This window comes from Alligator mississippiensis, chromosome 1 (assembly GCF_030867095.1).
Source record: "Alligator mississippiensis isolate rAllMis1 chromosome 1, rAllMis1, whole genome shotgun sequence".
NCBI classification, from domain to species: domain Eukaryota; kingdom Metazoa; phylum Chordata; order Crocodylia; family Alligatoridae; genus Alligator; species Alligator mississippiensis.
The window spans coordinates 309,706,439-309,721,929 of record NC_081824.1 but is presented as its reverse complement, the minus strand read 5'-3'; the positions used below and the strand labels follow the sequence as shown (position 1 = coordinate 309,721,929).

The 15,491-nt window shown below is 37.6% G+C and overlaps 1 protein-coding gene across 11 annotated transcripts in view; it reads right to left on the bottom strand.

The window, feature by feature from the left end:
* DMD (dystrophin) overlaps positions 1-15,491 on the bottom strand; it is a 2,172,325-nt gene that overhangs the window by 1,049,587 nt on the left and 1,107,247 nt on the right. For all 11 annotated transcript variants that reach the window (XM_059720821.1, XM_059720816.1, XM_059720817.1 and 8 more), the window contains one exon: positions 14,937-15,119. In XM_059720821.1, coding sequence (XP_059576804.1) covers positions 14,937-15,119 — 183 coding nt within the window. The remainder of the gene's footprint in view (positions 1-14,936; positions 15,120-15,491) is intronic.

Sequence of the window (15,491 nt, the reverse complement as noted above, 5' to 3'; positions counted from 1 at the left end):
GTTTGTCAGAAGAGCCACTGCTCTTTCGGCATGGACAGGCATGCTGTTTGACGCACTCTAAGGATAAGTGCAGGCGTTTAAAAAGCCCGAGGCAAAATCGATCCAATCTATGAAGGTTTCTCTAATGTGTATAAATTGAATTGGGAGTGAAGGGAAACATACTTTTTCCCTTTGGGGGGACACAGGCAGATGCCTGCATTGGCAGAGGCCAGAAGGTGGTGGGATGTGAGGCAGGAGCTATTACTGATTGGCTGCCAGCACTTGTCCTCAACCCCCTGCTCCCAGCCACAAGAAGGTGGGGAGCCAGCACAGAATCTCTCCCCAGACTCATCCCCCCCCACTCCAAGTGCTAAGAGCCAGAGATGGTGGGGGGAAGTGGGTGAAACTGAAGCCTCCCTCCCCCCCCCCCCCCGAACCAGCCAAAACAGCTAAGGGGAGCCACATTCCCATTCCCCATTCCCCTACCCCTCCCAGGCATGAACTTTGGTTCACAGCTGCATGACTGTCCCCTGTGCCGGGAACTGGGGAGGGAGGTGGGAGAACAGAGTACCCTCCTGTGCAGACCCCCCTGGTTTGCTTGCTCAGGTCTGCAAAGGTGAAGCTGGGCCAGGTCAGGTCTGTGAAGTGGGGGCTCCACTTCCCTCTTTCCCTAGTTCCCAGGGCTATGGAGAACTGTAATTCCTGTCTGCAGCTATCAGGCAGTCATGCAGGGGTTAAGGGAATGGAGCCCTCTACCATACCCACCCCCCAGTGCTGGCTTGGGGCTGCGGCTGTGCCATGTGGGGCTCCATTCTCCTACACCCCACCACTCATGAAAGCTGCAGGCAGGAGCCATGGCTGTCTGCCAAATCTGGCATCAATGATAAGGGGTAGCAGAGCCTTTACCACACAGACCCAACCCGCTCCCTCCCCAGACCCAAGGCAGCTATCTGGGGGAAGCATGTGCTGGGGCAGGGTGGGCTCTGCTTCACCCCCTGCCCCTGATTGCTGGCATGGCAGACAGCTCTGTGGCTCTAAGCATGGCTCTTGCCTGCAGTTGTAAGACAGTCAGGTGTGGGGGCAGAGAGGGGGCAGAGCACCCTACCACATGATCTCCCCCAGCTATGCTGAATAGGAAGAAGTGGGGGTCTCCACTTTTCCCTTCCATTATCCCCACAACTGAAAGTTGACGGGGGTGGGACTGTGGAGAGAAACTGCACTGGCCAGGTGAGCCAGCCAGTGGCAAAGGGGGGAAGCCCCTGCCATGTGGTCCCCCAAGCTATGCTGGCTGTAAGAGTCAGAGGCTTCCACTCCACCCCTCTTGGCTCAGCTGACAGGTGCAAGCAGGATGCAAGGCTAGGAAGCAGGGGCTTTGCTGCCTCAAATGGAGTTCAACGTAGACAAATGCAGGGTGCTGCACCTTGGGGGAAGGAATCCACAGCATACATACAGGCTGGGAGTTCCCCTCTTGAAAGCACAGAGGCAGAAAGGGATCTCAGAGTCATTATTGACTCCAAGATGAACATGAGCCATCAATGCCAGACCGCAGCCAGCAAGGCCAGCCATACCTTGTCATGCATCCAAAGATGCATCTCAAGCCGGTCCAGATAGGTGATACTCCCCCTCTATTCAACTTCGGTCAGGCCACAGTTGGAGTACTGTGTCCAGTACTGGGCGCTGCATTTCAAAAGGGATATGGCCAGCCTGGAGAGGGTTCAGAGGAGGGCCACCCGCTTGGTGAGAGGGCAGCAGGACAGGCCCTACGAGGAGAGACTGAGGGACCTGAACCTGTTCAGCCTCAGCAAGAGGAGGCTGAGGGGGGACCTGGTGGCTGCCTCCAAACTCATCAGGGGAGATCAACCGCAAATAGGCAGAGCCCTTTTCTCCCCAGCACCACCTGGGCTGATGAAGAACAATGGTAATAAGCTGATGGAGAATAGGTTTAGGTTAGAGATCCGAAGGCAATATTTTACAGTTAGGGTGGCCAAAATCTGGAACCAACTTCCCAGGGAAGTGGTCCTCGTCCCTACCTTTGGCAAATTCAAGAGGAGGTTGGATGATCTCCTGTCTGGGGTCTTGTGAACCCAGCATTCATTCCTGCCTGTGGCAGGGGTTCAGGCTAGATGATCAGGTCCCTCCTGACCCTAGCTATTATGAAACTATGAAACTCGATGACATCCCAGGGGTGGGGCTGACCCAGGACTCAGGCAGAGCAGAGGAGCACAGAGCAGAGGAAAAGGCTATCCTGCCCACACTGAAAGGGGGAGTTAGCAGGGAAATGGCAAGGGCTCCTAGGATGCCAGAGGACTGCAACCCAACTTTAGTCAGGAGGGGATCTGGGACTGAAGTTTGATAGACTTTGGTCTAACTTAAACTGGTTAAATCTGATACTATATCTATCCAGGTCTATCTTATACCAGGTTTTACCATTTTTAAACCGGTGTATGTGAACAGAGCTTTTGTTCTGTTACAGGTTTAGACCAGTTTCTGACCACCTAAACCAAAAAATGTGTAATGTCTGTACCTAGCCTAAGTGCCTTTGAAGTGTTCCAAAAAGTGAGGGTACAGACATGCATAGCCAGAGAAATGCTTTAAAAATGACACCCAGAAAAGGAACATCATTGAAATGCTTCCTGAAACCTCTTCAAGCACCAACACATCCAATAGTGTTCTGCAGTACATGCGGTGGATGGGGAGCAGGGTGGATAACCAATGAGCATTCTCCTTTGCCCTAGGAATGTCTGGAGACTGAAAGCTGAGAAGCATGCAGACTTGTAATACAGTGCTGCTGCATGCCTTTGCAACTACTCTGAAATGCTCTAGGGCAGAGGAAAGCTGCTGGGGGCATAACAAGTGGTGGGGACTGTACATCTGCATGATGCCAAATAGAAATGCTCAAGGATTCACAGTACTTCAAATGAATATCTGTCCGTAGCATTTGATGGTAGGAAAGACAAGTCTATGAAAAACAATGAAATAACCTATGCAAGAAACACACCTTGCCTGCAAAATGGAACTGATTAATACGAGTTTTCTACCCATGCCTGGCTTTGACCCTTCTGAACAATACAGACAACTACATGAAAACAATGCATGCTGCATCCCTGAGAAAAAAATCTGTTTTATGAATTTTATACAAATTACACAACTACTTTATATAAGGAATGAGATACCCTCCTCCCTCCATCCCCATGAAAAGGTGCATATATTTTGAATGCTGCAAGATACATATGATGAAATAAATGGGACTGTTCCTTTGCTGACAGTTAAATGTGTAAATTTTATAGGATCAAGACACTGAGAAGTCACTTTTTTATTAGATTATATCTCATACTACAGACTGATTCCTCAAAACTAAAAATATATGCTTTTGAGACATCCCAAAATGCTAAAACCTTAATGATTTCACAAAGATTAAAAATTACCCAGGTGCCTCTGAAGCATGAGACCAATACATTTCTTAAGTACAACTCAATGCTTCTAAAACAGGAATGAATTTCACCTTGGGAAAGCAATGTCATCATGTTTAAGCCATAGAATGCCTTCTCAGAGCTCTTCCTACCTTACCTTACAGAACAACACATTCATGCATGCCACACTCATAAGCTAATTAAATCTATTCTATGTCTGACAATGTCAATAGACTCATTGTTTTCACGCTCTGCTATGCGAGGGAGAAAAAACACCCCTACAGTGAAACGGCATTCCATTTATAGCACTTTAAAGAAAACATTGTGATCTTATTATAGGAAAAATACATGCCTGGATTTTAACCACCACCACCTAAGCAACGTACAGGCTGGTATGGTATAATGTGAGACTCCTCATGAAGTCTTGTCTGTGACCTTCACAGCCTGATTGAAATGCAAAGTTTTCTTCTCCACGGGTGAGGGTCTATTCCATATCCATTTTTGCTCAAGTTCTAGGCCACCTCCCAACAAATTCTGATAGTCATGCTATATTCTAATGAGCTCTATGCAGTGATTTGATAGGTAACCTGTGGATAGCTTGCCTTGAAGCAATGAATGTGAATGAATACACTTATTCCACTCAAAAATCATATCTTATTTTCAGTTCCCCCAAATTAAATATTTTCTCTTATTCACTTGTCCATAAAGAAGGATGTAGACAATACCTGTAATGATTTACTTTCGACATTATACCAAATGGGAAGTTATTATGCATTGTGATTTCCATAGTTATTATGGATTAACTTAATTTTTTTTGTTTAAAGATTAATTTAGCATCTATACAAATAAAATCTAGCAAGACTGGCTTGAGTCATAAATAATGCTACCAGAGGTTGTATAAGTCCTAAATACGGGTCTCTGACTGATCTTTAATAGTAATGTCAATACTCCTGTTTTACAGGATTAGCATCTACTTGTGTCCTACGCTCAAAAGTGGCAACTATATGCCTGGTTTTAAATAAACTGATAAAATTATTTATCCTGCTCAAGATGATTTATTTTAATCCACTTAATAATATTTAAGTGAGAAAATAATTTAGCAAGCTTAGAAAAAAAATGGTAACTGTTTTCAAAGCTGACTTTATAATGGTGAGAACTGGTTGTGTGTGTCACCATAGTATTCCTTTTACATAAATATATGGTGAACTGTTAATTATGAGTTTAAAAAACATACAGGACTACACCTCAAAACTTATCATTCAAGCAATGTATAGGTAAGGCATTTTCTCTTTTCAGGAAAGTAAGCCTGTGATTGTGGTTTAGCCAAATAAGCTGACTTGTTATATCTTGATTGACCAGTTCTTGATTGACAAATGCTCAGCCCCCTGAAGCTAACTCACAATTAGATGTTAAATCCAGAGCTGCAAGGTCTGTAAACTTAACTTCATTTTACTGCTAAATCATCTGTAAGTATATTACAATGAATTATAGATAAGAACATATGACATAAATGCCACCAAATCCATTTTGATGTAATTTAATCCACTCATTTGGCATACAAATAAAGCACATTCTTATCTTAATGAGATAACAGGCTGGAACAGATTCCAGCTAATCCTTCCCCTTATTTAATGTCATACTAAAGGCAAAAAAAAAAAAAAATAGTTATACTGCATGGTAAAAATGTTGACAGATGTTAATTGACTGGTCACACACCTATATCACTCCCCCTCAGTGTCCCAATATTCATTGTATACACTATACAGCTATACAGAGACAACAATAAATGTACTGACTTCTTTCATATAAAAACATGTAAATGCGTATGTTGGATTTCTGTAATAAGATAACATCAAAGCAGAATGGCAAACCTGTATTCCAGGATAGCTTTCAACAAATATCTCTGTGTCATTATAGTAACATCCAAAAATTGTTTAGATGAGTATTTCTATTCTTTCTAATTAAACTAGGGATGCAAATATTATACTGTTGCACTTTAAAAACACTTTATGTTATTAATTAATGTGCTGCACTACCCATAAACATAATTGGTTTAAACATACTGCCACAGAATTTAAAAAATGGACTAAATATAGACATTGGATTTATGGCACATTATAACCTGCCTCCCACTCGATAGTCCCAGGTAATCCCTCTACATTTTACCAGCTACATTCTATCACCAAATCACCATTCCCCACTCCCCCCTCACCCCCTACCTGTCTCACACCTATTCTTTCATATGGCCTTTGATCCTCACTGCCACGCATTTGCATTTTCACAGACCTGCATTTTGCATATTGGTTTCTATTCCACCCAGGAGGACACAAAACACCAGAAGACTGTCCCTATGCCTGAAGAAGGGTGTTTGTGCCCGAAAACTTTCAAAGAACATTTTTTCTTACTATTTAGCTGCTCTAATAAAAGATATCACATTAACCAAATAATTTTGTCTACCATAGATTTGTTAATGTTTTTCAATGTATGAATGTCTTTACATAATTAACACATGCACACACGTGCACGCACATGAATGTATTTCACAGGAAATACTGTGCTTAAAAAGCGTGCTTATTGGAATACTTTTGTCCTCAACAGTCATATATCCTGATAATTCAAAACATTCAAGAATGAAGCTGGGTACATTTTCAAGTGGCTCCATCTTATTCAAAGAAATTCATCTTCCAGTACAAGAAATTGCCACATGACAGAAGGAATTTCAAAATGTTTCGAACTTTAGTTATCCAGAGAAGAAGTACAGGGTGGCAGAGAGACAATGAAGCCTGACTGAATAAAGCATCCCTCTCCAAAACAGCACTTAAGCATGAAGTTAAGACCAACTGTCTTCAGTGCTTTGTTGAACAGGAATGTAGTAAAAGCATCCCTAATGATTTCCCTGAACCTTAAAAAAAATATCCATTAATCTTAAGCATAACTACATATTTTGGGATGTGACCTATCATTGTTTCTAAATTGTTTGTTTTATTCCTTTTGCTTATTCATGGTGCTAATTCTCAACGAATAATTCGGTGAAGTAAACCCTGTCTGTTTAGCAATTCTTTGATATAATATTAAAACAATCTAAAATATTGCTAAAATACATCATTAATACTTAAAGCCAACAAACTTTAAAGAACAAGACATTAAGGACTTATTGCCTCATTCCTGAAATTATAAAAGGTGTTACCAAATTCCATTTTTGTCTTCATTTCCTTTTCATGGTTACTATTTAACGTAATCCTTTCATTAATTGTTATACTAGACTCATATGATTTCAGACTATAGAACAATGACAGGATATTGAAATTATTCCACATCTGAGCTTCCCCAAAATGGCCCCATAAACCATTTGTTAATTACATTGTTCTCCCTCCAGTACTTCTGACAGTGAAACCGATTGTACATGTATATACATGCACACATGTACACTCTGCATCCATAAACATACACGCTTTTGCACTCGTGTGCACATATACACACATTCAAAATTAAAGATGATGCAGGTATCTTCAGCTTTCACAGAGGGACTGGCATCCCATCCAAAGTGACTGTCACTGAGCACCAGATCAACTCGGGGCTTTCCTCTGCTTGTTTCATTAGATAATGTTACAATCTATTAACTTTTGACAATATAGAAATTATTATAAAGACACTCTAAATGTAGTATGAAATACTACACTAAAAAGAGCAAAGGGCAAGTAGAAAAACAATCTACATGCAAACATTTTGGGAACTTATTAGGAAAGGAAAGACAATACAAGAAGTGTTTATCCTCAGGTTTGGCTGAGTTATGTGTACAAAGAAAACAGGGTATCATGTTAGTCTTTGCTTTCATAGCATGAAATGGTGGGAGATAGGTCACTTCTGATAAAAAGAAAAAAACCCAGCAGCTTCTTACCCTGTAAGAGAGGATGGTGGGAGAACCTTCAACAGCTGTAGAAGGGCAGCTTTAGGAACCTCTTAGTATCACTTTAAAAGTTCCACCTCAAGTCAGCATCTCGCCCAATTTGTGACAACCTCTCTTTAAAACTAAGATTCAACCCATCATAAAAAGTTGAGACCATTGAGCCTCACTTTTAATCTTAAGGGATTTAGTTAGCATTACTTCATTAAGGGTAATTATTGTTTCAGTTTATAATTATGAAAGTAGGAATGAAGCATCTGTCAGAAGGTTATAATATCATATTTTGCAAAAGAGACAGCATTATCTTCATTTAAAAAGATGTTTGCTCCATTAGTTAGTGTAAACAAATACATCCTTAGGTAGTTGTTTCAGCCAGCCTTGATACTTACTTCCCCTAGGAAGGAAATAGCAGTACAATACCAAACTTGTCAGACTCCATAATTTGACCCATGATTTTGCAACTCTTACTCCTAGTATAGAATTATTATTTTTCTTTGCTTTTCACTACTTCTTCTTACTTTTTTTCCTCTTTTCCCACTTACAAGTAGGAAAGAGGGATAAGGAGCATGCCATCCCTTCTTGCAACCCACTTCAACTAGTATATCTCTGAAAAGTTAAATGGAAGCAAAGGTCTAAAGAGAAAATTGTCTCCTATTTACAAGGATACGTGATAAGCATGGGAAATGCTGAAGCAATAATGTATCCAGTTTAGCAATGAGGGTTTCATATTATCAAGCTGTGAAAACTATTTTAAAACTGATAAAGTCTGTTACTCTGTCTGTATATGGCTTAACTGAGTAGTCTCGATGGATAGTTTTAAATTTAGCTGTACAGAATATTAGTAAATTAACATTAAATAATTCTTAGATCTCATGGATGAATTGAAGAGACCTGCCTCTGGAAAAGCTAGCTGAATTTCAGAGGATTTTCTTACAGACTAAACTTCTTGAAATTCATGCATGATCTTTACCACTTTACTGTAAGAAACTCCCCTAATCTGCATTCTTAGATTGATCACAGTTCCTCCCACACACTATTTTATTCTTCTTGGGATAAACAGGAATATTTAGCATATACAAAATGCTCTAGAGACTCAATGATCTAAATGATAAGTCTCACTGCAGATACTGAAGATTGCATGTTTGTTTCATTGTATTTATGTTTTTTTTTTCTTTTCCCAAATTTAATTTTTGCCCTAAATTTTATGGCAAGGAAAAGCTTCCGCACATCCGCAGCTAACAATACAGTAAGCTGAAGTGATCAATCCTGCATAAGGCTGGTCCAAAGCAATGCTGAGAAGCTAAAAGTATTGACATTTATTTTATATTTCATAGGTAACCTCCATATGGAGTCAGCTGCAATGGGAGCATAAAATTAATATTTGTAATCATCTTACATACTTACCTTAATGGACATTACATATATCTAGATATAAAGATATAGATATATATATCTGTGTGTGTGTATGAGTATATGTATATCTGTATATATTTGTATATATACACACGCGCACACATACAAACTACAGTATAACCTGTGTATCTACACACACACACACACACACAACTATAACTACGTGTTATATATAACATGTGGTTATTTTTTTCTTACTTTCCTTTATTTGCTATGAGGACCTAGTAGTTTGGAAATATAATGCCTTGCTTGTGTGATTTGATCTTTTTTCATTTGATGAATACTGATCTTTGTTTTGCCTGGGTGAACTCCTGGCTCTGCTGAATTCAATGGTAAAGCATTCAACCTGACTTCAGCAGGACCAGGATCTCTCCCTTCCTTACTAATGGAACTATTATGAATCAGCTTTGCTTATTTTCTTGTTTATGGGGCAGCACTATAGAGTACGTGACGCAGCATATACATAATTTTGACCTGTAGCTGGTTAAGAAGCATCAAGGGTAATGTTGCATGTGTGTATGCACATACAAGCATGCATACACACACATACACACAGGCACATACACAAAGTAACTAATAGTTGGATATATCATGGTAGAGACAAATTCAGTCTTGGAAGTGAAAAGCTGACTGTAGCGACAGACCTTTTCTGCCTCTTATTTAGTAAAAGTGATGATTTCTTACATCCGGAGTCTTTACTCCTTGACAGGGTCCAATTGACTTTCCCTAAACATAAATATGTAATATAATACCCTAACACTGAATAAATAAAACACAGCAAAGTGCACTACTCTAATGGTTCGTATCATCTTCTAGGAGACAAAGAAATCAAGCTGTTAGCTGTTCATTCCCTACTCTCTTTTCCCTAGCCTCCAGCCGAACACACTTAGACAATTCAATTCCAAAGCAGCAAACTTCAGTAAACTTTGTAGCTGGTGATTCAAAGTCCCTTCATCAATTATTTCTTATTTGTGATCACCTCTCCCTTCTTGACACAAGGGTATCAATCTCATTATTGCTTATAGAAATGATGGTCACTTTGATTTGATTTAGAAAATTTTCTTCCACAGGTGAGTGAAAAGTTTCTTTCACAAATGGCTTAAGCAGTACCATAACTGGAAGGGGAAGAGTGGTGAGAGACAGGTAACTACCACAGCAGCCCTGGGGGCTGCCTTGGTAAAGGGACACACACATAACTGACCACAGCAGCTGCTCCTTCTGCTTCTGCTATTGGCTCAACAGAAGTTGACACTTTCCTGTGCACTGTAATGTCCGAGACAGAGAGTTGCCTTGGTATGACTCTGGATTAAAGAGATCTGAGTACCTAAAGGGAAAGATTGAGTTGCCTCCTCCTACTCTACTCTTAATGGATAAAGAGTTCCTTTCCTTCCATTCACCATAGCTCTTTAATTTGTGATAAATTTGGCATAAATATTGTGCAATGTATATTGACAACAATAAACTAAGAATCCAATTAGGGAAGTGTCACATTAGAGAAAAGATATCAAATGCACAAATCATAAATGAGTGGACTGACCAAGTATGCTAAGAAACCAAATTAAAATTTTCATATAGAAATATATTTTTATAAATTAGTCATGAAACTATTATGTTAAATTGACAGCTTTCTAAAGGCATTACATTTCACAAAGCAGGGACAAAAATGTACTTAATAGCAAAATGAAAAGTGGATAACTTAAAAAAAATCTCTTTATTCACCTGCTCTGAAAATATTTTTTCACATTGTAAATCTTCAGTGACATTTGCCTTCACAGCTGGCACAGTATGCTTTACATTGATCTATGCCATACGCAAGCCCACAAGGCAGTTTGAAAAACTCCCACAGAATTCAGTGTTATTTAAGGCTAATTTAATTAGAAGAAAAGTATTTTGAAATATTGTCTTGTAACTTAAGGACTAACTGGCATGAAGGAAAAATTGCCATCTAGAAACTTTAATATCAGACAATATTAGACGTGATTGTTACCTTTCATAAAGAGCAATTAATGTATACTTCAAAGTGCAAGTGTTTATTTTGCTATTTTCAATCATTCTTATATTGTCTTATACATCTAAAAGAAAGGTCTCTTGCATACCAGTATAACTCCAGACTAACAGCTTTCTATTTTATAGGCATAGATTATAATATACTCATACTATTCATAGCAGATATTATATGTTGCTGTCAAAATGGTTGAAAAGTAATTGATAAACTATAAAAAATTACCTATTTACTGTTTTGTGGAATTTTTTTTCTAGAATATCAATTAATACAAATAGCTAAGAAAATGAACTGTTGAATATACATTTAGGCCAAGAAATCACTTCTATGGGAAATTTGAATATACATCAGAGATCAGAATTTTTGGCATTTAAAAACTGCATTAGGAAACTGGGGTTGTGTTGGCACACAAGAATAATTAAGCAGTAATAATAATAAATAAAACAGTGCATTTTCATTCCTGGTTTTATAACATTAAGCCAATTGCTGACTGATCTTAGGGCAGAATTCTACTTCACAAAGTGGACAACAAATACTATTGAGACCCTAATTTGCAATGGTCTAAAGCACCGGTATCTTTTAAATTCAGCAGATTTTGTAGATATACAGATCATTAAAACCAGACCATAAATTCTCTATTTTCCAATATTCATCAAGCTTTTCAAATTTCTAATTTGCCTGGCAGACATAGGATTGAATAATATTGAAATTTTTAAACACAGGGAGCTAAAAATGTCCTCAGATGTGCACTTTCCAGTCTGAAAGTATTGACTTCCAACAACAGAATTTGGACGGCTGTGTTACTTTTACTATGTATGCACAATAACTGGGCTGGGAGTTAAAATGACATATCCTCCTCAACTTTTTACTCTCCTGTTGATATCTCCCCATCACTCCTAGTGATTCCACAATTTGTGTAGTTCTGCTGTCTGTTGTATGTGTGTAATCTGTTATTTCAACATATCCATATTAATATCCCATTGCAGAATAAGTGGCCTATAGTTGTCATTTCCTCTCTAAAACACTTTAGTTAATGCACCAGGCAATTTTTATTTATAAATTGTCAAAGTCACATTAAAGAGACTATGAAATGTATAGGTTGTTGCAAGACTATTTGGAACTCTTCTGGCATTAGTGGGAGGTAAAATGGCTGTACTCCTCTTTTTGCATAATTTGAGTACATTATATGTCATTGTTAAAAGTAATGAGACAATATATGAGTATACTGATAAATAGAGAAAAGATAGCAAATGTTACTTCTCTGATTAATAAACACAATAATATTTTGGCTGGCATTTCCCTGACAGAGTTGCAGTGAGATTGGTTCAAAGGAACAAGGTTATTCTAATTTGATATTAATATATACTAAATCTGCTTAGCACAATACAGAAGTTCTGAGAAGTTCCTTCCTAGTTCTTTCAACTAAGATGCTCTCAAGCGTTCTAAAGGATGATCATGCAGATTTGTATCTTCCTCATCTCTCTCTCTATTTATATGCACTGTGTTCATACTGAAGTTCCAGGATTGACTACCTTGGCAGCACTTTTACTATACAAGTAAGCCTTTACTGCTTTATAATATCCCGTTTGCAACTGTTTATGTGTGCATCATCTGTTGTTAACAGAATCTCACTGACAGTTTCTAACGGGCATATTTATTATTTAATCTTTTCCCTTTAGGTATTTGGGTTACTGTTGGTTTTACTTGGTTGGTTGATAATGTGAAGAGTAACTCAGGACTTTTTTTTGTGCAGGTCTTTCATTTTAATGAACAGTTTGAGTAAAGCAGTTTTGTTTTTTTCTGAATTTTAAAGAGTTGTACAAACATTAATCAATTAATCCTCGCAACAACCCTGCGAGGTAGGTAAATATTATCTTGTTTTTGGTTTTCTTTTTAAAGGGTAGTTGAATCAAAGACTGGTCAAGCCAGTTGCAATGAGACAATGTCAAAGCCAGAGCTTGGACTGATTACAAAAGATTCACTCTAGTCTCAAACTTAATCTAGTAGTTTATGTTGACTGTCATCAGGTTTGATACCGATAATAAAATTCTAGTCAAATTTTGCATGGTTGCTGCCATAGTCATAAACATAGCAAAGCACCATTCACAAAATATGGGAAGTAATTGTTTTGTACATATGAAAATCCATTGAATAGTGATTGAATTCATTCACACAAATATTAGCATTTCTTGAATGAGACATATTTTTTAAAATATAGTGATAGGCAATATAATGAATGCATGTTAAAACCCAGAAAGTCACTGAAAATAGATTGTATAAACTATATGCATTATTATGTCTTATTTCCTGATTTAACTACTTTTCCATATTTTCAAGCAGAAAAAATACCACTTTTATTGATTTGTTGATACAGTTTTAAAAGTACATACAAATTCTCTGTCACAGTGTGTAATACATTACATACATAGCACAACTCAATTAGAATATTTCTATGTGAAGAAAATGTACACCCTTATCACCCATTGTGTTATTAACGACACAAACATACTCATATCCATTAGGAAAAAAAAGATCATTTTGGAAAACACAGTGAATCTTTCCTTAGCAGAATACACATTTTAATAATATGCATTTTCTCACAATCATCTAGCTCAATGTCAGAATAAACTGAAAGGAGTAATCATTCCAGGGAGCACATCTACACTTGCACCCAATTGAGTAGTTGTTACTGCACAGTCATTTAGTACTTGCTTCAGTACTGAATTACTGCACAGTATCCACTGTTACTACACACTCCCGGCAGCGCATGGCTCATTTCCGACCATACCATGCAGTAGCAACAAGCTAGTGCACAGTAGCTCCTTGCTACTGCGCAGTAGTGTCAGCGTCACAGTTTGTGCTCACCGATGCAACATTACCATAGCTTGTTGGTATGGCAATGTAGCATCTTGTGTAGATGCACTCATTATTTCTTAACTTTTATGAATGAACAAACATGCTGAATGCTATTCTTACTTTTAACTGTTTAAAAAAAGGCACATTTTGAGAAAATTAGTGCATTGAAGAAGAGACTTTTTGAGTCAAAAGCTTATTTGCTGGACCAAGCTCTTTAAAAATCTTGTTGAATATTTGTATAATATGAAGCATGTTTTAATGGAAATATATTTTTGTCCTGTAGGTGTAACATATCTGCTATGCCAATACTGAAACAAAAATGTCCATGTAAGAATTTTTGTAGAAACATCTGTTTACCACTGGGTCCCCTGCTACATGTTATATATCATTATGCTGGTCAACTGTGCAATAAATTAAGACCAGCCACACATGCAAAGTAATTATCACACAATAAAATGAATTAGCCAGCTATAAAAAAATGCCAACCACTTATAAAGTTAGTGCTTGAAAATGTGTAACAACTCTATAGCTGTTTTCTATCCAGATTTAATGTGAACATGTAGGAGGACCCTAACATTCCCCAAAACTACAAGATGCCAAAACTGTATTTGGTATCACCAATTATATTAATGAGATTAATTTTCCATATTGAGAGAAAATGAAAAAAATAGAACATTGTGAATATTAAAAAATGGTTAAAATAAGTATATTTCATAGTATCCATTTTGTATATGTATCTAAAATAGTGACAACCGATGTTCCCCTCTATCATCTAATAAAGATAAACCATTAATAATCATTATTCCCTGTATATAATTAAGATCTTGCTACAGCACAGATGCTTCTATCCTGTCAATCAACAAAAACAACTTCTGATTAAAATCTTCTTTTAAGACTTGAAGTATTTGAAGAGGTAGCCAAACACAAGTAGTATAAGAAGAAATCTTGCAATCTCTTCCTACATATGTATATTATTCATTATGAATACATAAAAAATGGAATTAAATTTTGCATGGGATGGTAGTGTAGTTTGAAAAGAATACATTTTTTTGAAGTACACATGTTTATTGAAAAAATAAATGCATGGTAAACTGACATATTTAAACTGGTAATGTTATGGGAAAAGAATGAGGCAACAAAATAAACATGTGTTTTCATTGCTGAGTTTTCTGTAATTAGTTTTATTAAAGGGCAATTTTAAAACTAAATGGAAAACAAGAGTCCTATTTTATTGGAATATAAAATTTCCCATTTGTTGACAATAGATTTTTTTTTTTAATTTGTGGACTTGGTACTGCACCTGGAACTCTGTTAGTAGGATGCTGTTAGTAGTAGTAGTTGCAAACATATAGGTTTGCCAGTAACAACTCACAATTTGTGCATAGTTGAGTCTTCGAAACTGAGCAAATTTGCTCTCAATATCTCGCCAGCGCTTGCTGAGCTGTATCAGGGTTGGCTCCACTGCTTTTGCAGCCCCATCCTTAGACAAGCGTTCAGCTTGCCTGTGCACCGCATTCAGTTCTTCTTTCTTCTTCTCCAATTCTCCATCAATTTCCTAGTGAGCAAAACCAATACAGGGCCCAGGGCAGTTAGCTAACTAGATCAATCAACTTAGAATTAGCAAAAATGTCAAAACTGTAATTTCAAAGATTTTCCACTTTATTGTTACAATAGCAAAAGTACAGTTGTTTCAAGTCTGATTTTACATTTAGACAAAACAAAACTGAGATTAAAGAATCTTCAGGCAAATTGTCATTAAAGATATTGATAACTAGTGTATTCTTAAAATTATTCAACAAAGGCCAACAATTTTTCTCCTAGTTCTCTCTAGTGTTTTGTGAAGGGCAACTGGAGATATCATCATCTATTAGGGTAACATATTATGTACGATCAGTGTTTAGAGAGTGTGTGAATATATTAACTCCTT